General features: G+C 41.6%; 1 protein-coding gene across 2 annotated transcripts in view; it reads right to left on the reverse strand.

Moving 5' to 3' along the window:
• Window positions 1–20,907, reverse strand: part of PITPNB (phosphatidylinositol transfer protein beta) — a 29,843-nt gene extending 8,936 nt beyond the window's left edge. For both annotated transcript variants that reach the window (XM_040576629.1, XM_040576630.1), the window contains exons 1-8: window positions 20,811–20,907; window positions 18,994–19,024; window positions 17,991–18,136; window positions 15,960–16,051; window positions 15,379–15,386; window positions 14,928–15,002; window positions 12,608–12,691; window positions 864–941 (exon numbers count right to left, since the gene is read on the reverse strand). In XM_040576629.1, coding sequence (XP_040432563.1) covers window positions 864–941; window positions 12,608–12,691; window positions 14,928–15,002; window positions 15,379–15,386; window positions 15,960–16,051; window positions 17,991–18,136; window positions 18,994–19,024; window positions 20,811–20,830 — 534 coding nt within the window. In that variant the 5' untranslated portion in view covers window positions 20,831–20,907. The remainder of the gene's footprint in view (window positions 1–863; window positions 942–12,607; window positions 12,692–14,927; window positions 15,003–15,378; window positions 15,387–15,959; window positions 16,052–17,990; window positions 18,137–18,993; window positions 19,025–20,810) is intronic.
• Window positions 20,908–26,498: the final 5,591 nt, after the last annotated feature.

Raw genomic sequence — 26,498 nt, forward strand, 5'->3', positions numbered from 1 at the left:
AATCTAGCACACTAGATTTTGGTTGGTAATGTTTGGTAACATTAAACAAAGCAGCCTGCATAATGCATTTAAAAGAAAATTCTTAGTACATAGGCTTAGATAACTGCAGCCCTGGGTAAAGGCCAGATGGCTTTACCTTGAAATGAAAGTTTTGGTCAAGCCATTTTCCTGTGGTTGTACAATGGCTGTACTCAACAGAAAGCTGGCAAATGACCAAAGCGCGTGGAAAACGTATTCCCCAAACCAAGTCAGATTACATAACTCAGACTAAGAATTTCAACAACGCGGTAGATGCATCTGTGCATGACTGTACACACGCATACAGAAATACAAACAAGATTTATTATCACACTGAAGGAGAATACTTATGATGAAATACTACTTTTTTGTGTGTGCATTTTATATGCATACCACAAAAGTTAAAAATATAGCAAGATGAAGACAGACTTTGATTTAGTATGTTGATACACAGCTGTTATAACCATTTAAATATAGTTGGAAGCTTCTATGGTTTTTTTATTTAATTTTATTTTTTATTTTAAGTTACTGTCAGGGGTTACCACAATAGAATGAACACTTGCATGGAATTCATCACAGTGTAGATTCAAATGTCAGTCTTGAGTAAGGATAATGTTCATCCAATTTAAGTTGCATTGCTTTGTTTTCAGTAGCAATAATAAAAAACTGGTAGAGAGTACCTTGCTTATCTACATGTTTGGAATTTTAACTGAATACAAAAGGAAATAAATACTTCTGCCCTCTGTTTTAAGGCTAACATCACTAGTACTAATCTCTAAGAAACCGCAGACTTCTTTTTTCCTGCTGATAAGACTTCATAAGGTTGTCAAGTCAGTTCTTATTACCTTCCAATTTGGCCCCAAAGGTCCTCTCTTAGTCTTAACTGACTGGAATAACGCAGGGTCTTCATCAGCTTTGTAGTCCTATAATGTAAAAAAAAAATAATCTGAGAGTCAGAATAAAAACAGATAATGTCCCACCGTACTGAGCTTGTTCTGTTCAAGACTACCAAATTGACTGACCTGATTGATCTGGAGCAGGGTGTGGGGAGCACGTTTGTTAGTAGTGTTTAAGCTTTTGCTGAATACTCCATCACACCTGCTCATTCACTGCATATCACCAATGAACAATGGTGATTATTATCTATTCATACCACAGTAGCACTCTGGGGCTCCCTTATAGGTTAGACTTTTCTTGTGCTGGGCACTGTCTTTGTCACTATCTTGTGTGACACAGGCACTTATCCTTTCAGCTTTTTAAGCTTTCTTGGGGAAAGGAAAACAGTACTACAGAAATCAGTATACTAACATTTATCAAATTGCAACATGTCCACTTCTGAGAAAACAGAACAGAAAGGGAAGAAGGTGTAAGTGAGCTAACCTGCAAGGTTAGAAACTGCATGATCTCAAGTCTGCGAGAGACATTACCAGGCTAAACACAGAGAGGGCACAAGGCAGCAATCCAAGTGGCACTGCTTTAGAACAGACATCACTACTTATCAAGTCGCTTACAGTGGAAACAAAGCTATTATCGATAGAGCTGAGAGATTACAAATGCTTCCAACATACAAATTTACTTAATTTTACTGATGGTTATGGATGGTATGGAAATGGTTTCTTCATAAAGATGCTTCTTTGGGAATTAGGGAAGGATAAAAATCCCTGACCTCAGTACTGAGTACAAGCAAGGTTACGTAATAAGGTTTCAAAATATCCGCCTAAGAAAACCACTACACCCCGGCAACCAAAAAGAACTGTAAAAATTTAAATTACTTTTAAGTAGAACAAGTACTTGGTAGGTGCTGCAGAAAGGCCCCAACAGAGTTTAGCAAAGTTAACGTGTAATTTTTAAAAGCAATTCTAATGAAGACAAAATTTGCAGAGCATGAAAGAAATACCACCAGAAAAGTAGCTACTGTCATTCCCCCCACTTCTGCAGAGTTGTCACAAAGAATCTCGTTTGTAAACTGCTTCAAAGATGAATTAAAACTGTACCTTCATCTTTCTTACTGCATCCGCCTACATTCAAAATTAAATCCTATCAGCCCCAGGATAGAAATACATTTTAGAAAGGATCTCCGAATACTAAAACTGCAATATTGATATTTCTTCTGAGGCACTCTGAAGGCATCTAACTACACCCTCACTGCAGTGTGTTGTGGAGAGCTGGTTTCCATAGATGACTGAGTTAAAAAGTTCTTGTAGGTGAAGGTATGAATACAAATGTACATAAAACAAACCCAAACACTTTAACGTTATTAAGCAGGAATTGTCAGACTGGGTTAAACAGGAGCCCACTCTAATCTAATATTCTGTCTTAGTGGCCAGTAACAGATGCTGCATGGAAGGATGCAAATACCCCACTGGCAGAGCTATCAATCCAAGTAGTAAAAGTTTGGTTTTCACTAAGGTGTTTTGTTTTGTTTTCCCTGGAAAGAATATAAACTCTTCATTTATAGAGCATCATATAACTGGATATTTCTATCCACTACGCCCTTTGCTGCAGCCAGTGGTAATTAGTGACTAATGAATTATGAACTGTGCAAAAAGTATTTCTTTCTCCCATTCTTCCAAAGGGTCTGATTCCCACCCTCCTCCCCATTTTATTGGCTTCTCTATTAACCTTGTATTGACACGGGAAAGGTGAACTTTACATGTAACATTTTTCACCGTATTTATTTACTAAGAAAATCCTAAATGAGCCTGAGAATAAGAACCCACACAAAAGAACTTGCCCCAGCTCTCCCAAAACAGTTCCATTTCCCTATTTTCAGTGTTTAACTCATGTAAGTTGAACTCATCACAGGGTACTACTGCACATACAGTTGAGGAGTTGCTATACGAATTCAATGTTTCAGCTGTCAGAAGTACAGAAGATCCCATCTAACACATCAGTTTTCAGTTCTAGATTCTTCCATTAGCATGGAGGAATGAAGGCTACTTCTAAACTGAAATTTCAAATCCACAGAGGGAGGCTATACAAATTAGTCATTAATGCTCACGCAACCATTTTGATGTTTACAATGTACTTTTTTTGCAAGCTAGATGGGACTAGAAGATTTCAGGTCCTCTCAGACAAATCTGATTTCACTTACAGAAGCCCAGCTATTACACTCCAACACTTTCTTCTCTACAATTTTTTCATACTTCTGAGTTTTTAAAATACCTAGACTATGTATTAAAATGGGCTGAAGAAATGATTTAAAACATAATTTTTCAGCCATTTTGTAATTAATATATTTAGAAAGCATTTATAGATATTCAGATAAACCTGTGTTAAGCATTTAAATACAGACTAAAAACTGACCATCTTTCCTAGAAGCATTTAAGTGATTCAAAAGACATTTAATCACATCGCCAGTAGATATATTTTACGAACTTCCACAACACAGTATTTTCCTCTACACTGCCCTTTAAATTTAAACAATACATTTACATAAAGTACCCAAATAATAGCCAAACAGCTTTAGCAGGGTGCTCCCGCAGGTACTAAGATAATACTTTATCTACCACACAGGAATTTTTTAATTAATTGGTATAAGAACTGTACATTAACATTGAAAATTCAGCAACGCTTAAGTGCAATTCCACTCTTGAATTATTACAATTGCAGGACTAATAGCAATATTTGCGCTTTTGTAAAACCCTGCTTATTTATTATTTTACTGGAATAAAGCATGTCCTTTTTACAGGCATCAAAATGAGCAGTACTCCTTTATGTATGATAGCTTTGTCATATAGTATAGAGCCCTAACTCTCAATGCTGCTGCAAGTGAGCAGTAGCCCAGTAAGAGTTAGCCCACTGGCCTTGTTAGCATTGTCTCCTTTGGGAAGCCAAGGAGGGAGGTGAGCAGAGGGTGCAGAGCTTACAGAGCTTGCCACCAGCTGTAGAATTCTCATCTCATTTGTTATATCCAAATACTATGGGTGAAGACAGCTGCAACCTACTCAAATCCTCAGGTCCACAGCATATTTTGAAGGCTTAATTTCATACACTTTGTTTAAAAAAACAAAAACAACACTTGGGTGCAAAAAAAGAACTTTCTTTATAAGTAAATCACCTTTAAGAAAGGTATTTAAATAGTAAAACAAAGTAATTTTACAGAAATTTATTTCATGTTTTAAATTACTGATAGTCACTGCCTTTTAACAACCTCATTCAAACATCGGAATAGAAGACACCGAGAAAGGGATCAAACTATAGTAACATATAAGCGGTTTGCCAATTAACAACCATAAAATACGAGAGCTTCCATATTTTAATGCCAATTTTGTAAACAAAAACAGGCACAGCATTTGATACAACCCTGAGTTTCCTAGTTCAAATGTCTGAGTACCCTACCACAGCAGAGCCCGACACTCATACTGGTGTCTGGGGCACATGGGGACCAATCGCACATGCTTCAGTGGTACTAACAATACCCAGAGTATGCTGCAGCCTTAGAGCACAAACATAACATAATTAGGATGTTCTCATAGTTAAAGTTCATCTCTGTGCTTTCTTTAGAGGAAAAAAGAAGAAAGAATAATTATAAAGAACTTCTATTACTTAGTACAGAGCGCAACTGACCAAGTCTGAAAGCAACAAAAGGACAGGACCAAAATGAGTCCAACTTATTTTATTAGGAAACCAGGTGAGAGTAAAACAAAAAATATTTTATGACAGTAAAACTCTGGTACATTTTTAACATGCAATCCAAATCAAAAATTTTCAACAACTTTCAACACAAATATAAACTGAACACTATCAAATCTACCGATGGTCAATAACCATCAAGAAAGACGGAAACCCAGGAAGCAGCAATATTATTCAAAAGAATGACTTAAAGGAGGTTTACTAAGAATGACAAGAAATAGTCTGTAAGCTTGCTGTTGTGCCTACTCAGCTTTCACTGCTCACAAACATGTTAAATTTATAGTTTGCCCAACCAGAAAGGAGACTCTGAGACTTAAGTTTTTTCTTTTTAAGGTGAAGGAAATAAAAAAAATAACAGCTAAAATACATACACACTTGAATATATATATTTACATTTGAATAGAAAAGCTGCTTTTTCTTATAGCAGAGCATGACTCGTTTCTCTGTTTCAACACAGAACACATGAGCATACAGAACAGCTGGTAAAGGTCTTCCCATTACACAGATGGGAAGCTCCTCAAAGCGAAGAGCACTCCGCAGCCTGGGGTGCAATTCCCAGGCAGCCACCCCAGGGTGCCTAACTATTCCTTTCTACATCCATTTCACTTGGGAAGCAAGGGAAGCAAGCAACAGAGCAGAGTTTCAACTTCTTTAACATCTAGTGTTGATCAGTACTGGAGGACTACAACAGTGTGCTTTTCTAATCCGAAAGCATCAATGCAAGTAAGAAACATCCAAACTCACAACACCAAAAAAGATACCCAGGGCTAAACACACACTGAAGATGAAACACCTCAAGTCCCTACAAGTTGCCATGAAGCTTTGTCATAATTCTGCAATAAAATGTTTCCAGACATGCCTACTAATATAGGAATTTCACTGATCCACTGTCCTTTGCAAGCACTACAATGGAAGCTCTACATAAAACATCAATGGAAAAAAATCAAGCAAATTTCAGTAAGTTAGCATCCTTGCTTGAAGAAAGCTAAGCAAACTTTGGGAAACAGAATTTTTCTCCACCAGTTTCCACATGCAGTATAATGCAGAAGTATACATAGTCTTGTCAAATGATTAAAGTGAAATATACTCGGCAATTTCTACATTAGCATTCCAACCTCCTTCCTGAAAGGAGAAAAAATAATCAACAAGGATCACCAAGTAACAAGCTATTTATCTGAAATCCTCCACAACCTTCATATTAGAAACTGCATTCATTCACTAACAAAACCTGTAGCATCTCATACCATAAGTACTTTATACCTGTATGTTATGGTGGATACCATAGCAAGCTTACAGAAACGCACTGTAGGATGCAGATTTTTAAATACACGGTGATCAGATAACTCATGTTATGGTAGGAACTTTGCTTACTTTTGCTTTGGCATTTTTGCATTTAAACTCACCTACATATGCAACTCTGATTTGATTTTTATGTTGTGGAATTCTTGGCCAGATACCACAGGGATACCCAAGTCCACCTGATCAGACATTGCCTGCCAGCCTCTCATTGCACAGAAACACAGGTATAAAGTGACCGTGCTCTTGCATTTAGGACCCACACATAAGCACAGTTGGAAACACTGGAAATAAATGCTATCTACAGTAAAAGGTATAAAAATAAAAATTCAAAGAAAATAGATGAGTCATGGCAAAGTTTTCTATGCCAGAGACCACATACAGGAGCTTTCAAGAATCACTTAAACCAAGTCTGGTTAAGGACAGAAAAAAAAATCTGTCTAGATTGAAGTCTAGAAGGACAAGAGAGCATTGTGGGGACTCTTCTCAATACACAAACCCTACCAGCATGCAAGGAAGGAGACTGGACTAGAGCCAGAGTACAAATAAACAATAGTTCTTTGCAGAGTTTAAGGAAAATATCTGTGCAGCAAGAGCTTAACTCCTGACAGCAACAACTCCTTCTTAGGAAGAAAAACAGGCAACAGTTGGAACAAGTACTACGGCTGGAAAACACTGAAGCCCTCTTGAAAGCTAGACAGGCATACATTAGGCAGCAGTGTCAGAATATAGACGAATTAAGACGTTTTCAAAGAAATACACAAATATTGTTTCATATGCGCTTCCTGCTCAAAATCTCAATACAACATGTGAATGCAACAAGCAATAATAGAGACTGTGAACAACAACCACGTACAATAAAGTAAGAATCACAACAAACCCAGAAACCACGTGTTTCTTTACAATTCTTTGCCCATCAACAGAAGCTAAGTTATGCCAAGGTGCATCAATACATTAGGAACAACTTTATACTGGTGATACCAGTTCCTTTCATTATTAAGGCCTGTTAAAGTAATAGCAGTATTGCTGATAGTTCATAGTTCAGTCTACTAATTATTATAAAACTCAAAAGCATATATACTAGATAGAATAATATTAAGAAAACTTCCTGAACATAACATAAAAATGACACAAGTCTGATATAGGATCTGCAAATTCATGAAAAAAGCTTCCGGAACACCACCCACACAGGTGTAAGACTGACTGGGCACGCAGGTACAATTTCAGGCCTTCCAACTCAGTATTGCATTAGTTCTTTGAACTTTAAATGGAAGAACACACATACTACCAATATTATCTAGCAGAAACTACACGAAGTTGACCGTGGAAGGAAAAACATACTAGTATTTTTCTCTTTTATGACCCACAGACCTGTGAATCCTCTTTCACATCAAGATAAAAGAAGAAAGTCAGGCTGGAAGTATGTCAAATTCCCAGCTCAGTGCATGATTCTCAAGTCTCATAAATGAAACAGTCACCAGCACTACTGTGGACATAACTGATATGCAAAAAAAACCCACACCATTTGCATATTTTGGTAGGTTTAGTTAAATGGCATTTGCTCTTTACTAACAATCAATGTCCAACAAGGTGAAGGAGAAAACACACTTTGGGGCAAAAAAAGTGAGGCCTGAAGCAGTCACTCTGTTTTCAACACTTCTCTGGATATCAGCATCCCAAAGAGCACTGGTGACCATTCATACTGTGACTTTCACAAGAGGTACTCTACAACACTGTCACTTTGATGCCCGAATCCTAATCACTACTGTATTTACAAACAAGTCAAGGACATTACAGAATCTACTATCCCCTGGATCTTTCAAGTATTAGGGGTCCCTGGGCTTTCCTCAGCAGCAGATGAATAAAAATACTTATTACTTGAGACCAGAGCCATTGCAGCAATCCTCAATACACAGTAGTTTTGTATGCTAGACTGTAAACTCTCACAGCAATTTGAAAGCAGAGCTTCAGAAGACTTGAGAAATGACTGCCAAATAAAGATATAACTACATGATCCCAAGTCATCTAGAGAACATCCACCAGCTGAACACCAGTCCATACATCCACACCTGCCTCTCCTGGATGCCAAAATGAAACAACCCTACAGAATTGAAGTCCAACAAAAATCACGTTTAAGTTGATTGGGCATTCTTCAGAAGAAATGTTCTTCATTTTTTATCCTTCAAAAGTAACTAAAGTATAATCTGATCCTTTTGTTAACGCACAGTCCACTTCACAATGTAGCCAAGATGTTCCAAGACTATTATCAACAAAATGCACAACAGATACTAAGCTTCTGGACTAGCAATACGGACCTTTTAGATGCCTATATCATAAATTGAGTCCAAACTGGGACAAATCCACCTTGCTATCAAAAAACCCAGCTCTTTCACTCAAGAATCTTTTAACTCTTTTACAGACTACACAAGAAAAAGATTTCCTATATTCCATTACATTTCTTGAAACCACAGAACAAGGGATGGTACTGCACACTGAACAGACAACCCTTATTTCTAGTACTTAATGCAGCATTAAATAATTTGACTGATCTGTACAAAATTGCATTTTTAGAATTTTGTTTCAAGTAATATAACGAAGATCCAAAATGACCTAGAACAAGATATTTAATTTTCTCTTCATTGTACAGAAACGGCTATAAACTTGACTTCAATTTCTTTGTTTTCACTACACTCTAGTTTCTTACAAATTGTTTCCAAAATTTACTCTTTAAAAAGTCTTACTCTCTTGGGAAATAATTTTTATATACAAATCACACAAAGCTACTTGGATCGTACACTGGAGATGATTAAGAGACGCCAGGGTTAAATGTATACCTGAAGAAAGCCACAGACTTTGGCCAAATTATTTCTATACATACGTAAATGAGCACAAGTTAGTACATGCACGACATCAGTATCTTAAAGAAATTTACTATTTTCTGTATTTATGCTAATTGCAGTTCTGAAACTAAAGTAACTGTCATACTACAATGGCTTGGCCAAGGTTCACTCACTAATACAAGATAAAAAATCTTGAATATATTTATCAAAACTTTTATCAAGATTGCTGGATCTTATAAATGCAGTTCCATTCCTTCAGTCATAATGTTATACGAACTAGTACATTTGGATTCTTTTTCCAGGCCAAACTGTGACCAAGAAAATAAATGCATACATAAAACTTTCCTTTGGCAACACTGAGTATTCCTTTTCCCGGTGTACCTAAAAAAACCACAGTACACCAGAAAAAAACAGTCAGCCACTTAGAAAGATAATAGCTGAAGAACAAACACTGTAACTAAAAAATTGCCTACCATGTGAGTGACTTCAGAAACCACCCAATAGAGCGAACAAGCCTATGTTCTACTATCACTGTACAAACAGGAAGAAATTGTAGGGGGAAACCTTTTGGACAAAGAGACTGTATAGAAAACAGTAAATGTTTTCATACAGGACATTTTATTTCCAAAACCGTAAGCCTTTTCTGAAGGCATAAAGCAAGCGGATCAGGCAATTTTGTTACTATCAGGTATCTGAAACTTCCAAAAAAATTACTCAAGTTCCATTACAAACATTTCACAGCAAACCTAAGTCATTAACATAAATTGAAAGTGTCTTCTCATGGACTCATAACCAGTAAAGGCAGAGAAAACAAAAGCCAGAAACTGCAGATTTTTGTAACAGAAGAGACTACAAGTCTGTGTCAAAGAGAATTTCTGCTGTAAAACAAACTCCTAACTATCTAGGAAAGGGGGGCAAACAAGTGGAATGAAAAGGGTGCCGGCCTACAAATAACTCAGGGTTATACCTAAGTTTGCATAAAATTTTAAATACAAAGCCACTCTTCGTTTGGTAACATCAGGATTTGCAAAACTACATGTCTAGGAGATGAAATGGAAATGAAAATCTGAATCACATGATGAAAATTATTCCCAAGTATTCCTACACAATGATAGACTCTACTGTGACTTTGAACTTTCAAATACTTGCTGAGCACTTAGCTACAGCTAAAAAAAAATTGTTAGGAGTTACTAGAAAAGGAGGAGAAGTTAGAAACATCAAAAATGACTAGAGGATCTGGCTTAAACCATTCTGACCTCACAGTTTTGATACTCTGTAATATTCAAAAGGGAAAAAAAACCACAAGGATAACGTACTGAAAATAGTTCCAAGAACTTCCACATGAAGATGAACTGAAAGACAGAGGACCCTTGGCTTGGAAAGACAGGATAAAAAGGAGGTGGGGGAGGATGAAAGAAGTCTGATCATTGTCTGTAGGATAAGTTTTGCAGAAAGTACAAAAAGGGAATTATTTTTCCCCCCACAAAATTAATTAAATTATCAAGCAGGCAAAAAGTATTCTTCCTCCTTCCCAACTCTCCATAGAATTCATGATGCCAAAAAGGTCATAAGTATAAATGGTTTCAAAAATGGACTAGATGCACTCATGGGAACGTAAGTGGCTAATTAACAGGGCAGATGCAACCACTGGGTCTGCAAGTCCTTTAAAAACAGATAACAACCTCTCAGCTTCTCATATTCTATTGCTTCCCAAGTTTCTTATCCTTCCACAAAGTATCTGCTACTGGCCACTAACAGGATACTGGGTTAGATGGATCTTCGTCCTGAGCCAAAAATATAGCTTCTTTTAGCATACCACCATCTGTCAGTCTTCAGTACAAAGGAAACGCACCATTAAAGGCGGACCATGTCATCTAATAGTGCAAGAGTGCACATAGCACAAGCAGTGCTGTTCACTAAGAGTACTTCAAACAGAACAGACTACTTAAGTTCAACAAACATTAGTAATAAGCGCAACCCTTTATTTACACATACTGCGATCGAGCAAGCATTCTGACAGATGACAGCATTGTAGTTGTCTGCCACAATTCCAGGCATGGAATAGGGAATGCACAACATACATTTACCTGCCAGTTCAGCTCTAAGGTCATATGGAATGTCTGAAAGAACAAGGGGCAGCAAAACGATTCCTCGCTGCATTAAAATAGGCAAGACACATTTAATTTGATTTACAGGGAGATTCTCCAAACAACGTATTTTCATACATGTAAATCCACAGATCATCTGTTAAACATCAGTTAAGCAACAGTGCAGGTTATACACTTATGTTGGTGATAGAAATAGCAATTTATGAAGCAGAATCCTTTCCACTTCACATACCATAGCCTTTTCCCTCCTTCCTTCACTTTCCTGCAAAGACGACTGCTCCCCACAATGTTGGATATCCACATATTTATTTTTAGAAAATAACAAATAGTTTCAAGAATGGCTGCAAGTTATCACACAAACACATATAGGTAAGTGTCGGTGTCAGACCATACCGTTTTCCTACTCTTCAGAAATAAATGATTAGACATAGAACAGCCCAGCTGTTAGAATTAAACAAACCACACAACTCCAGTAGAAAAAAAAAAGCATAAAAAGCAACCACAGTAAGAGCAAGGAAGTAGGACAAGCACTTAAGTATAGTGAAGCTACCCTCTAAAGTCGCATAAACCAACATATCCCACCTTCTTATTCAGATCAATTATACACACTGTGAGCTGGTTAACAGAAAACTGACAATAGAGGGCAACAGAATGGGAACTATTACAAACATTAAGTGTCGCCCTGTCAGCAAAATCTCAACACACCAGATAAAGCTGAACTACACATCTTTGTGTATTTATTTCAGCAGAATTTGATAAAATCAGATTTAGAGCACACGTATTTTCTGTACAAATTCCAATTGAAAAGGCAAGTTGAAAGTGTGCATTCCCAACACTGAACTTTGTCACACTCTCTTCTTCATCTAGCAGCCTACTTCCACCACACACATAAGCAATCTTACACAGACGCCACACACTATCTTTGCTCTGCATACAACTTCACTGAGTAACCACGTACTCTTACTGATAAGATCTCTCCTTCTAAATTTTTCCTTCTTGTATCAAGGTATTAAACTTCATATTCTCACGTAAAGAACCACAGACTCTTAAGGACAGACTTCTGGGTATATCCAGGGTGCTTATGCTCACCAAAGCAATCACTAAAAGGAAAATGAACGAGTAATTCCACAGCTCTCAGAAGAAATAAGCAGTTCATTTCTTCAGCACTGTTCTAATGAATGAAGTTTAAAAATTAAAAAAAATAAGTCTAGATTTCAACGGCAAACCCTGATGGTTCCCCTTGAGATTGCATGAACCCCAGAGTGAAGGATGGGTGGAGGGACAGAATTATTTAAAGAATTTCTAGCCAAAAGTAGCAGCAGAAGTGCAAGAGCAGCTTGATGGAAATACCATGCTCTGTCATGCAGGACACATGGGGTAGATTCTTGCTCTTGGCTTCACAAACCAAGATGGGCACACAAATGCTTGCATGATCAATTACTTTATCTACAAGTGAAAACTACACCTGTGCCAGAAGTCTGTTGCCCTTCATGTTTTAGTTGCGCAACTAAAAGTCAAACTCAGTAATTAAAGTTGTAAACACATTTGCTAAGTGTGGAACTTAGGAAGGAATTATTCAATTCAAGCCAATTTTCATTTGTCTGTCAGATAAAATCCATACCACTTCTAGATTATTCACAACCAACAAAAAGCACCAGTGGGATTAGAAGCATGTTGCAACCATATCCCAATATCAAAGCATTTACTTACTCCTGGTTCTACTTGAGTTCTATCTGCAATGTCAATATGGACAACTTCAACACTCTTCCATGTGTTTGGATCTAAATTGTGCACCTGCAAAGGAGAAAAATGAATGATTTTCATATTGTCATCTAACAAAGCGTTCTATCTCATACAATGTGTATGCATGCAGTATGTATGATTTTTTTCTAGACTTCCTAAAGACAGGCATGTTCTCAAAACTTATCCTTTCTCCCTCTGCTTTTCTAAAAAGGAATTATTTTCCAGAGTCAAATTTAGTCACTAACCAATTTTAAACCAGCACAAAGCCTTCAGTTCCTGTGCATTCAGGAGACCTAGATTTAAGATTAATATGTATCCTTCCGTCACAGACATCAGAGCTAATGAATTCAAGCTCTAATTAGAAATATTACCCATTCGGTAATCTGGACAAGCTTTTTAATTTAGATAGAAGCCTTCACAAGTTCTAATGAGCAAACATGGAAGGTTTCAATAACCTGACTAAATCTAGCAGGTTCCCTAAATAATAATAAGCCTGCCTTTAGTCCACACTGGAGGAAATCCATGTGGTACGAAGGTTCATAAAGGTTTAAAGATGTAACAAACTTCACATGTTGTACTGGGCCTGACTGGGATGGAGTTAACTTTCCCTGCAGCAGCCCATACAATGCTGTGCTCTGCACTTGTAGCTAGAACAGCCCTGGTATCACACCAGCGTTGTGTCTGCTGCTGAGCAGTGCTGGCACCGCATCAGGACTCCCTGCAACGCCCCCAGAGCCAGCAGGCTGGAGGTGGGCAGGAGGGGAGGAAGGAACATCACCAGGGCAGCTGACCTAAACCAACCAAAGGGATATTCCATGCCACGTGATGTCACACTCAGTAATAAAAGGTGGAAAAAGGAAGAAGAGGGGAGGGGTGGACTCATGCAAAAACATCTGTCCTTCTGAACAATGGCTACGTGCATTGAGGCTCTGCTTCAAGGACGTGGTCAAGCATCGCTCGTTGGTGGGAAGTAGAGAGTAATTTCTTTCCTCTGCACTTCCACACAGCCTTTGCTTGTTCCCCCCCACCTTTTTCCCTTTCCCTTTAGTTAAATTATTTAATTAATAATAATTTTCCCTTAATAATTATTTTCCCTTTAATTAAATTATTCTTATCTCAACCCGTGAGTTGTTTCTTTCCTTTTCTTCTTCCCCTCCTCTTCTGAGTAGGGGGAGTGAGAGAACAGTTGTGGTGGAGTTCAGCTGCCTAGCGAGGTAAAACCACCACACACGTAGTCTGTTAGGCATAACTACACTTAAAATTAAAGCAAGTAAAGCTGCATAAGAAATGCTCTCCTTCTGTGTAGCATATCCACATAGTACTGGGGTTGTTTAGTCTGGAGAAGAGGATGCTTAGGGAAGGCCTTATTGCTCTCTACAACTACCTGAAAGGAAGTTGTGGGGAACTGGGGGTTGGCCTCTTCTCGCACGTAACCAGTGATAGGACTAGAGGGAATGGCCTCAAGTTGCACCAGGAGAGTTTTACGTAGGAAATTAGAAGAAATCTCTTCTCATAAAGAATAGTCAGGCGTTGGAATGGGTTGCCCAACGAGGTGGTGGAGTCACCGTCCCTGGGGGTGTTAAGGAACAGTTGGACGCAACACTTAGGGACATGGTTTAGTGGGTTATACAGATGGTTGGACCAGGTGATTTTGGAGGGCTTTTCCAACCTTTATGATTCTATGATCCTTTCTTTATGGTTGAAGCAATTCATCCCAGCACTAAAAATATACTGACAATTATTCCTTTGTGGCTGCTCTACAAATAGGTTTGTCACTGTACATAAAGAGGTCTCCTGAAGAGACCCGTGAACTCAACGAACCAGGGAGGAAAATGAGACTATCACCAAGCCTGGAAAATTTACAGCAGCTGCCTCAAAAAAATAACCCTAAAAAAAATGTATGAAGATGAACTATAATGTGTCCTTGACAAAGCTGGTTTCAGATAAAATTGCTAAAGTAGCATTAGCTTATCTAAAGTAGAATAACATGAAATTAAAAATCTCCACTTACTGAAAGCCTTTTTAAGTATCTGGGTGAGATCAACCATCTGCATTGACCTCAACATAAAAAAATGAAAACCTTTTCTTGTTCTTGTACCTCTTTAGGTGAAACAGCTTTGACCACTTTAGATGGACATGAATAATACTTTTCTTGTTTTATGTTAGTAACAGGTAGGGCTTTGACTTTTTATGATAATTACCTGCCATTACCAGAAATAGTATACTTTATCTGGATGACTATGTGTGGCAAATATTACTAAAGCTATGTATCCAAATCCCAACTCACGTTCTCCAATGTCCCCAAATCTGGTTTATGCCAGGTCTCAATTTTTATGAAGAAGTCATCTTTCATGTATTCATTCTGTAAGAATTAAAATCAAAAAGCACGAGTCTGATTATGCCCACCCAGCTTAACTTCTAGACAGACGGTATAGACAAATTTTTATATAAGTACAAAATTATACTTATAGAGCTGTAATATTAAGCAAAGATACAAAACATGATGTAAAAAATGAAAGCATTTCTCTGACAAATTACAGTTCAAATTATAGCCAAGTAGCAGACATATAGAGTAACAAGTTGCTCTATGCCAGGCACCCTGGCAAGACAAATACAACTGGCTGAAGCTAGCTTGCTGGAGTCAGAGTCAATTCTAGCAGCAATAACATGAAATGTATTTCAAAAAAAAACAAAAAAAAACACAACATTAGAGCACTGATAGTAACTAAAATACTCACTGTCACAACTGGTCATTGGAAACACAGGGAATGAAATTGAAAAGGAAACAAAAATGTTATTAGATACAATAGTTTCTGAACAGTCTCACATACAATTACTAAGTCACAGAACAAGAACCATTCAAAATTAGTCAAACAGGATTTGTACACATTAGGTCAGCAGAACACAACTTACTAGACATAACCTTTTAAGTTCATTATATAATACTACAAACTATTCAATAAAAACAAGACAGAGCTTACTCTTAGACCTCACACAATTACAAGCATTGAAATAAAGCAGTTATTCTTACAGACTATAAAGAATTAAACACTTTTCTAACTGGCTCTGCTCTACAATTGAAGAAAGAGGCAGCTCTCCAGTCTTGTACTAGGGACACTGCATAAAAAGACTATGTAGGAACCAGTAAACTGATTCACTGAGGTTGTTCTTCAGAAGCAGATCTCCTTTTCAGAACATGAGATCTCACAAAATCAACAAAATGTGAAATATATTTTCTACTCGATAGCACCAACTCTTCTAAACCATTTAAGACCGTCCCTGAACACTGACAACATCAGACACACAATATGGGACCTACTTGTTCTACAGTAAGGGTACGCATTCCAAGCCTTCTCATGGAATACCAGGGAGCCTTCTGGAGCAATCATCCTTACAAAACCAGGAACTTTACTGTGAAAAACAAACATTAACAACATTTTAAGAAAATGTTTGCCAACTGTAGCATTCCATCGATTTCTGCCGCTCTGAAAATAAAAGGCACATCCTACCTTAGTGTTTTAAAGGGTATGATGTATAAGTTACCCACAGTCTAATATGCGGGAACTCCAACAACGTTACTGATCGTAAAATAATTAAGAGAAACTGGTAAAGGTAGTCACAAGATAATCAACAGGGAGCTATGCATAACTTTGGATGTACTGATCAGAATGAATGTTGTGCTACACAAGCTTTCTTTTCTCATCAAGTATAGCGGAGACAACCACTGAGGGACAGCACTGCCCAAGGGATCTCACCTCCAAACTCTAGCAAAAGTGGAGGTCAGCAATAAGCAAGCCTCTAACTCAGCTGGCCTGTAGCCTAGATGGAAGGCCAGTCAGCTATTTCAGCCATGCCTGAAGAAGAAAACTTCAGCTTAGCATCAACAGCAGAATTACCACCTCTGACAAATGTCCCTTCTACTCTATACCATGCCCATGACGGTTGACAAAAATTGGATGTTTAGAAAAAAAAACAACAAAAAACCCACAAAATTCCATACAAGGTAAATTTTGTATTTCCTATCAGGGTATTTGAGGCTGGTACCCTTAAGCATGTGAGTTTAAACAAACTACATGTATTCATGTGGATAAGGAATGGACAGAGTTGAGTCTGTGCAAGTGTTCTTTCCTCAGTTTCCCCCAAAGATGATGAGTAAGTTCCTGGCTTTTTTTTTTTTTCTTTCAGATTCAAGGCAAAAAACTGCCAACTGATAATTCCTTTTTATATAGCAGGAACCTTATGTCCCACTCATCTGGAAGTTTTCCTTTTCTAGAATAAGCAAACAATTCTTTCAGTTCTTTCCTACACATCATACTGCCCACACTTCTTTCTATACTCTATTTTCTCTCTAGTTTGCGTACATCTGAAAGTACGGTGCACAAAGCCAACCAAAAAGAGTTACCACCCATACACTGCATGCAACAATCCTGCATAACGCAGTCCAGAAGGGAGCTTGCTTTCATGTTTATACTCACATCGCTGACACACCATAACTTGCAGATGCTTTTGAGCAGTACTACTGTTCAGCATTTATTTCCCACGTCATCCTTCTGCCTCCCCCACAAGTAGCCATTAGCAGACATACTCAATGTATTTAGTTCTTTAATTTTTTAGATTCTTCCCCCAAACCCCTAAATTACAAACATTTTGAATACTAATCCTCACAACTTCAACAATATGACTGCCTTTACGGTACTGCAGCCCTCTGGATTAACATCAACCACTAAACCCTAAGGGTTCAAACACTGTTTGGGTCAGCTCTCAAAATAACCCAGGTTTTACCCACTCTGTGCCGTACGTAACTTCTAAAAATGCTTTTTAACTTATTCTTTATCTCCTAGAAAAAAGTTACCACACTGCAAGAACTTGTGAGATGCTTTATAGAATGTTTTACAAAAAGATATTCAGGCAACAAGAACTTCATGTTAAATAGCAGATCAAATAAAAACATTCTTGCTTTATAATGCAATAACCAATCTCCTTTTCTCTACCCTATATCAACATTCGTGTCCTTTGGGCTATCCTGCGAAGTATCCGTGACACCAACCTATCATTTTGGCTGTGTGCTAAGAATTCAGATCACTCGTACTTAGAGGTGCTTTTGCCTGTTCATGAACCAGGCATTTTGCATGGTTTTCCATTACTCTTTGCTAGAGCATTCACGCACATTTCAGCAAATTTAAGGGTGGTAAAAAAACGCAAGTGCCCCAGAGTAGTAAGCAATAGCTGGTTAAACACTTGCGGATCAATAACAAGTGACCAGAATAGAACAGAATAGTTCAGTTGGAAGGGACATTCAAAGATCACTTAGTCTAACTGCCTGACCAATACATGTTTATGTTTTTCTCACCTCTTTAAGTGATAGATTTTGTGGGTATATTGTCCCTTTTCACCATCCTTTTCGTAAGGCTCATTTTTTAAGACTTGAATTCCTTCACCACCTCCTGTTTCATTTTTGCTAGCTTCTGCCACGGAATAAAGTTGACCAACTTGATACTGAAAAATGAAGAGAAGCAAAATTTCAATATATAAGTCAGACAAAATATTCAAAGCATAGAGAATTTGACAGAATAAACAAAATGATTAGGAAAGAAAAATAAATGAAAAAGTTTAGTAAATTTTACCAGCGTTGTCTTATCCTATCTGTGGTTCACAGGTACCACATTTTTACACAGCTTGTTTCACACTAACGCAACGTGTTGGTATAGAGCACCAAATCTGTTATTCTTCATTTTTCTCATAGTAAAAGCGAAGTATGTAAGTTCTTTTTAATTTGATAAAGTATAAATTTTCAGTTTACAAGATTTTGCAGTGACTGATTTCCAGTACCAACCTTCCCAAATTCATACTTTTAACCAACTAGATACCGCCCTCACAGGTCCCATGAAACGGAAACTGTGGGAAGTTCAAACTTTTTTCCCTCAGAAATACGTTTAGATATTTCAGAGCGAGTTTCAGTTAAATCTATTTCAGCGTCACTTAAATTGCTGGCCACGGATCTCAGAAGACGGCTCCTACCTTTGCCTTTAGGAAAAGGCTTGGAGTCACTGCATGCCTTGCTCAGCAGGAAAATTCTGCTGCAGTGCAGAGTTGCACAATTTTCTTCTCTTGCTTGTAAGCCATGGAGTGCTCAGAAAAAAAACTAAAGACTCTTGACTCCTTTGAAATTCACTGATCTGCAATAGTTAACTCCGCTGGACTGGTGGCTTACACATGCCGTATCTTACACGTGCCAGGGCGGCGGACGCACAGCACAGGAAACACTTCAATCCAGGCTAGTCAGATTCAAACAATACACTGACATCTTCCCACCCATCCCCCCAAAAACAAGGACAGGTAGGATGAGGACGTACCTCTTGCACTGAGCAAGGTAAAACCACTCGGCTAAAAGAGGAAGAGAGAAAATTAATTAAAATGAATAATTAGGTTTCAGATAACAGACATACACTGTAATAAATATATTGAAGACAGAAGCGTCAAAATGAGTTAACTTGAGTTTTCTTTTCAGAAATGCTATACAACAGCAAAACTACACAGCTATAATGCAGGAAGCCCAAGTAAAATCAAAACGACAGCAAGCGTGTTACAAAGGTGATAAAGGGAGCGGGGGGCAGCAGGGTGAGAATATTAAAAGCTGCGCAGAAGAGGCAGGAAATCTAGGATCTGCTTCCAACTCTACTATAACTTTGCATGGCGTTGAATTTGTTTGAACTTTGGGGTGTCAGCTTTCTTTGCGTTACACAACAAACAGCCCTGCCTATACAATTTAAAAGGAGAACAAATGGACAGGCCCTCAGAGCCCACAGATGAATTTTGGCAATTACAGCAGTTATGAATCATTCAGAAGCAACCGCTGCTGACATCTCATTTAGGTGCCAAAAGCAGGTGCATTTTAGGCAATTTAGTTGTAACGCAATAAACTCTACAGTTAACGGCAACAGGAGGGCATGCAGAAATTGATTTCTGACAGCAACAGTACACTGTACAGACAATACTTTGCAGTTTCACCATACATAATAAAACAGACAAAGATGATGCAAATTATTATAGTTACAAAATAGTATCATAGAACAACTGCATGGATGCCAGGGCTTTTAAGTAATGCTATCTCCTTTAGTGACAAACTGAGTGACCATTAAAATTTGATGCAACATATACGAATGTAGCCTGCCCACTGCTCTAAAAGGAAAAAAGTTATAAGAGCTATAGTTAGTTCATTCAACTTTTTCTATCCCCTAATAACTACACAGTTTGAGAACAGCGGTTTTGACAAGTTTTTGTTTAGGTCCTTCTAAACTACTACAGAAGGAGGCCTCAGCAGCCTGAGCGCCCTCGGCTCCCCTCGCACAGAGGAACGCGCAGCAGCCTTGAGAAGAGAGAAACAATCGTCCCAGCACACCAGAAGTTGTTGTTTCCATGCAACTTCTTCCTTAACTCTTACTGGATGAAGACTTTTGGGGCTCAGGCTAGCTGTGCACCTTGCTGAAATACTTTCACTCTGAGCTGGGAACTCTCCAAAGAAAAACCGAGGAAAAACACAGCCAGGTTCAAAGGCAGGGCCCGCCTCAGACAGCGGCAAGTTTCAGCTCTGAAGGCAGAGCTCGCACCCACACCCGGGACGGACAGGGGCTGCCGGAACGACGCCCTCGGGCAGGACGGGTCCCGGCAGCAGCCCAGCTCCCGGGGCTCCGCGCACGCAGCACACACCGGCACCGCCGCAACGCCCGAGCCCGGGGGAGCCCGGCCCGGAGCGGTGCGGACAGGAGGGCCGTCGGGCCGAGCGGCCGGGCCGAGCCTGCCCGCGGGGCCGCAGCCGGGTGCGCGCACAGCCGCCAGGACACGGCCGGGCACCGAGCGGGCCCCGCCCGGCCGGCAGCGCCCCGGGCCCGCCGCGGAGCCGCTCCGGGAGCCTCGAGGCGCGGAGGCCCTGCCCGGCCCCGCCGCACAGAGCCCGGCCCGGCCCCGCCGCCCGGCCCCGCCGCGCCAGGGAGCGGCCGATGCGGCGCGGCCCCACGCTGGGCCCGGCGGCGGGCCGGGCGCTTCCGGTGCGGCGGGGCCGAGGGAGCCCCCACGGGGCCCGAGCTCGGGCGGGACCGGGACCCGGGACCCGGCCGCGAGCCGCGCAGGAGGCGCCCAGCGCTCCGTGCCCGCCGCCCCCGGCCGCACTCACAACTCCTTGATCAGCACCATCTTCCCCGCGCAGGCCCGCACCGCGCACGCTCGACCGGCACGGCCCGCCCATGCTGCACCGCGCGCTTCCGGGGGGAAGTCCCGCCCCCGCGGGCCGGCCCGCCCAATCCCGCCGCGTCCTGGGGCACCGCACCCGCCCCTCGCCCCGGCGTGCGCGAGGTCGCCGCGCGCTTGCGCCCGCCGCCGCCAATCCGAGGGCGCGCGGCTCCCGGCAGCGCCCGCGCCTCGCCCGGGGGCAGCCAATGGCGGCGCGCCGCCCGCCCCGGGTCCGCCCCTCGCGCGTGCGGGACGCCGGCGGCACCGCCCGGCTCGCGGCGCGGTCTGCGCCCCCCCCCTCCGAGGAGACCGCCCCGCCCCGCCCCGCCCCCACACCAGCACCCAGCGCCCTGAGGCGCGGCCCCGCCGCGAGCAGGCGTCGGGCCCGCGGAGGGGAATAAAGGGAAAGGGGCGGAGGTGCTCGTGCTGAAGGCCCTCGTGCAGCGCGCCGCGGGGAAAGCGGCCTCCCGCAGGGCGCGCCGGCACCGCCGGGAGCTGCGGGCCGGTTCCCCCCCCCCCGGCAGGCAGAACGGGCCCGTCGCGGCTGACGGTGACTGCAGGGCGGCGCTTCCCTGCGTCCTTGGGGGTTTAACACCGGGAGCCACGGCTGCCGCCGCCGCCGCTGCCCTCTTGTGAAGGAGCTCCCTTTGTCCTTCATCGCGTTCACGGGTGACGACAGCAGAAGGGAGCCCAAGCGACGAGCGCGCAGCGTGGAACGGGCTTGGCCGCTGCTGGGCTCGGACCCGTCTGCGCCTCCGGGCCGTCAGGCTGCCGGTGACGTTACGCCTCCGTCTTTCATTAAAAACAACGAAAGAAGAAAAACGCCTAGAAGTTTTAGACTTGAGAGGCGCGAAAAGAAGGTTAAAATTAATCCTTAGAATACCCAGTGAAACGGCCTGGAAAGCACCTGCGGCACGCCCCTGTGGAGAGAAACCCCCCCACCGCAGCGGGGCGTTTGTGCCAGGGCACTGGGGGGGGGCTGGCGCCGCTCAGCGGAGGGCTGTTTGCGGCGCGGGGGGATTGCACCAAGGCACCTGACTGACTGCGGCCACGCTTTCACTGTAGTGTGAAAGAGCATCAACTCTCCAGCTGCCCTTTTATCCAACGCATTTCTTTTAATGTAACAAACAGCAAAGTGGGGACAACAGAAAAATGGGAAAAACAGAAAAAAAAAAAAAAGGCAAGCTTTCAGAGTCAAAACCTTTAGGTTTTTAATCCAAAAAGGGAAATACACAGAGCTTCTATGAGTTCATGTAGTGATTTCTCTAATAACAACAAATCTTTCTGTAGGAGTCTCTCCGGTACTACAGAGACATGCAGTGCTGAATGCTGGAGACAAAACGGGACAATGAAGGAGACGAAGAGAACAACACAGGTGCCAGTGAGACATGAGGATAAACTAGCTGGAAATTTTTGGTGGAGCTTAGAGACATTGAATGGGGGGAAATGATAAAACAATCCCAGTTCTAATGTGGCCATTCAGAGCTAGAGCACAGAAAAATGAGGAGACTCTATGACTATGTCCCTGGAACAAGGGCCCAGCCCTGCTCTCAGCTAAACCACTGGGATATATGGACTCTTCAGCACAGGGCACAGAAAGGATAAAAAAAGGTCAAGTTTCCCCAGTATGCCTCTGCATGTGGTATTCAGCATTATTCTTGTTTCCATAGCAATTAAAGCATAACCTGTGGCAAAATGATGCCCTAGGAACAAAGCAGCTGGCTAGCACTGTTTCTGGGTGCTCAAAAAACATGATTTGGGTAAAAACTCAGTATCTGTTGAAAATAATGCATTCTGAGTGTCCTAATTTGCTTTTCAGTTTCCGAGCATTAGCTTTCAAATTTTTCAGATTTTTCTTCACAGCTGTGCTAACTAGCTCCTTCTCCTTTAACACTGCTTGAGATGCCCACATAAAAGACTAGGTAAATCAGAAAAACAAACACTTCAAGATCTGAGAAAGGGAGGGCAAAACTTTATAGTTTAGCACTCTGGAAAGGAAATGATTCTTCCTCAAAAAATGTAGATATGTCTGGCTGTGGTACAGTTGACAATGTTTACACTTGCAAAGATTGTCATTGTGAATAATGCTGCCCTCTTGCTGACAAAAGAAAGTGCTATTTTGAATGGACATTTGTCAGCTTTCAACCCATAGGAAACTTAAATGTACAGTTTTAGTTTATGGGTAGCAACAGTATATTTTTGCACTTGGTGGACTCCTGTTCCAGCATCAATGTCCGTGTCCCCACATGTATGCATTTCATCCTTTTCCCCAAAAAGGGCCACAGACCCTACTTACGGGCTCATCCTTGTCCACCCTTTGAAGCCATCTTTCCCAAGTTTTGTCCATCAGTAACTAGAACTAATGATGCATTTACACATCATCTCCAGCAGAGCAGAAGAGAGTAGAGATTCAGATGGGGAAATTCAATGTTGCCAGACAACCCTCCCACAATTAAATGGCTTTAAAGAAAATCCTCAATATGCTCTGCCTATAAAAACATACTTTCATTCAAGTCCTCGCAATGTGAAAGATGGATGCTATGGAAACTGCCACTCAGACTTTTGCCTTTACTGGCTTTGTTTTATTAAGCGAAGAAATTACAAAGGCCTGTGCCAGGACACAGTGGTGGGGCTTTAAGAGTCTGCTTCCCGAAGTTCTCAAGCATTCTGTATTTTCCTTTATTTGTTTTTTTCAAAATCCTGGCTCAATGTAGTCCCCCGCTGCTGCTCTTTCCCCATATGGACAACATTTGTCTTTTGTTTACTCAGCCAGCTGCAATGTGTGCTCCCTCCAAAACCCTTATTCTCTTTGTTTATATCCAGATCATACCACACACGATAGTATCATCTGAGTAGCTGCATCCTGCTGATTCCAGACACTGCATACAGACAAACCACTTCAGACCCGTAAATACAATTTCACCGTGGTCTCTGCTGCTGGACAGGATGCTTCCTCAGCAAGCTGTTCTTCATGGGAGCCCTCTGGCCTATACTCAGTCTGCGCAGGTATCAAATACAGACAGTGTAGTAGCACATCAGCAGCTCCTGGCTTTTGTTAGATTGAGCTTACTGACTGGAGTCCCGCTGCCTAAACACAGGTTTGCATGTATGTGAAGTGGGATGGTGACATTAAAATGTAAGAGCATGGTGGCAGGAGGTCTGTAACGGGACCTGCTGAAGAAGCATGCTTGGCCAGTGCCCACCACACTAGGAGCTCGGTCAACAGGCAGGTCTGCGTTATTCCCAACTTGACCTCTGTGTACAGCAGTTAGAAGACATCAGGTGAGACATCAGGTTAGGTCCTGTGACAGACATGGTGCCGCACAAGGCTTGTACCTTAGGAACATGCCTACTTCTGAAGGGTCTGTGACCCTCTTACAGCCTCCCGTACTGTGCTGCAGTGCAGGCTCTGCTCTTGCTCTAACAGCTTTCCACCGATCGCAGAACAGGACAACTAACTGCATCTGTCTGGAGGGGTAAAAGGCAGAAGCTGCAGGGCTGGGCTGCCGATGCAGGGGACGTGAACTAGCTCTCTGAAACAGAACTCCTCCCTTCTGTTGAGTTCCCAGGACCCTGGTGTGATAGAACAGGGGTTTGTAACAGCAGCAAACACACTTTCATTCAATGAACAGCGAATGAGAACATGTTTTCTTGTTATAATTTTTAATATCTAAACACTCTCTTCTATGCCGAAAGACCAAAGCTCTGCACTTCAGCATACAGGTTATAGATTTGGGACTTGGGAACAGTGTAGGTGAGGTAAGTATACCCTAATTCTGACATTTATGTCGCTGGAGTCCTCCTATCTAATCTGCAAGCTCAGGTACAGTGTGGGTACCCATGTGCCTAACCCAGAGTTGGATTTTTTCCATTTGCACCCTGAAGTATCTTTTAGGATATATCCTCCTGTCCTGGCCACATGTTGGAATAGCAATGCACATGTTGTCATATGCTCTCTTACAGCCACAAAGCACTGGAATTCTGAGGACTAACCAAGAAAAGAAAAGATGTTTGTGATGGCTACCTCTCAGATTGTTTTGTAGTGGCTGGCAGCAAACTGATGCCCCTCTCCAAGGCCTTCTCAGAGGAAGATGTGGGAGAGACTTTGTAGGGACAGCACAATCCCCTGTATGCTTCTTATTTGTACAAGCAGCATTTGCTGCAGTTCCCTGTGGAACAGCTTTCTCAGAGGCCAGTGAAATACCAGCCACAGTAATTTACCAGTAAGATCCCACGCAGTTGATGTCACCATGTAAGCGAAGATGGACAGTACTCTTTCTGACAGGGATAAAAAAAAAAGGTCTTCTCTTTGGAGAGTACATAAATAATGAGAAAATGAGGTCACGTGGGATAAATTATATGATGGAATGAGAGCTGGGGTGTTTCGAGTCTCCCTGACCGTTCTCAGAGAGAAGCAAATGCTGCTTCCAGCTGGGAGCTGGCACGAGCAGAGCTGTGTGCTGTGCTTCACGCATCTGGCAGAAGGATGAGGGAAGGGCACATGCAGGTATGTGCTACTGGTAGTGTACATCAACCCATAGTATGAGTGTGCATCTGGACACTCAAAGAATGCTCCAACCTGTCCCTGATACATATTAGCATACTAAGTACTAGATACAAAAACGTTCAAGGTCAGGCTTTAGACAACTTCCTTCTGTTTTTTGCAGTTCTGAGCTGACTTCTTCCAACACTTGCTGTTCTAGAAGTATGTCTCTGAAGGGAACAGGACTTTCTTGAATCTCTGTGATAAAATGGCAGAATCTTAGTAACATCGACAGGACGTGCCACCAGGTTGTAGGTAATCCTAAGAGCATGACTAAGCTGAGGCAGCCATCTATAAAACCCTTGCTGGGGAGCGGCACCATCTATGTCTTCAAATACAGAGAATCAGCTACATTTCAGAAGCATGCCAGGAACGGTCCCTTTCAAAAGAATTAGTGCCAGGAATTGGCAGTGATTTATGTGGTTTAGGTTACCTAATTTTCAGCACACCAAAGACTTGGAGGGTAGAGACTGTAGGCCAGTAACAGCCTGCTGTTTCATGACCTAGGACATGGTTTGTGTCTTCTATCAACAGGGCTAGAGGTGGCGTTTACACAACTGGGAGGGAGGCATCAATGAAAATTCCAGAGACCATAAAAAAGTCAAATTCTGGTTAGTTTCATCTGGTCACCAACACCTCCTTTAAGGACAATGGCATCTTTAACACAGGAGCAGAAGGAAGATTTAAGTAAGCAAGTTTCAAATAGCAAAGGGTGTGGGGAAAATATATCGTACCTTCAGCACTTGGTCCTTCCACAGTGCAGGGGTGGAAATAGGTGGTCCGTGAAGTTCCTTCCAAGCCTACATGTCGTTTTGCTGCTGACTAAAACAAGAAAGACAGTGAGCAAATGCTGATGTTTCCACTGCCTACCAGGAAAAGGAAAAGCAACTTCCAGTCATCATTTGTAGCAGAGCTACATTCTGATAAAAAATACATTAAGTTCTCAGTGACCCCTCATTTCCACAGGAGAAGTTGAGGACAGCTGTCACCCCATTAGTCACACTTCAAAATTCCAAGCCACCTGCCAGGACAGAGAGCAGTGTGCTAACAAATTTGTTAACAACGTCATCCTAGAACAAGAGACTGGAG

This window comes from Cygnus olor, chromosome 17 (genome assembly GCF_009769625.2).
Source record: "Cygnus olor isolate bCygOlo1 chromosome 17, bCygOlo1.pri.v2, whole genome shotgun sequence".
In the NCBI taxonomy this organism is placed as follows: Eukaryota; Metazoa; Chordata; class Aves; order Anseriformes; family Anatidae; genus Cygnus; species Cygnus olor.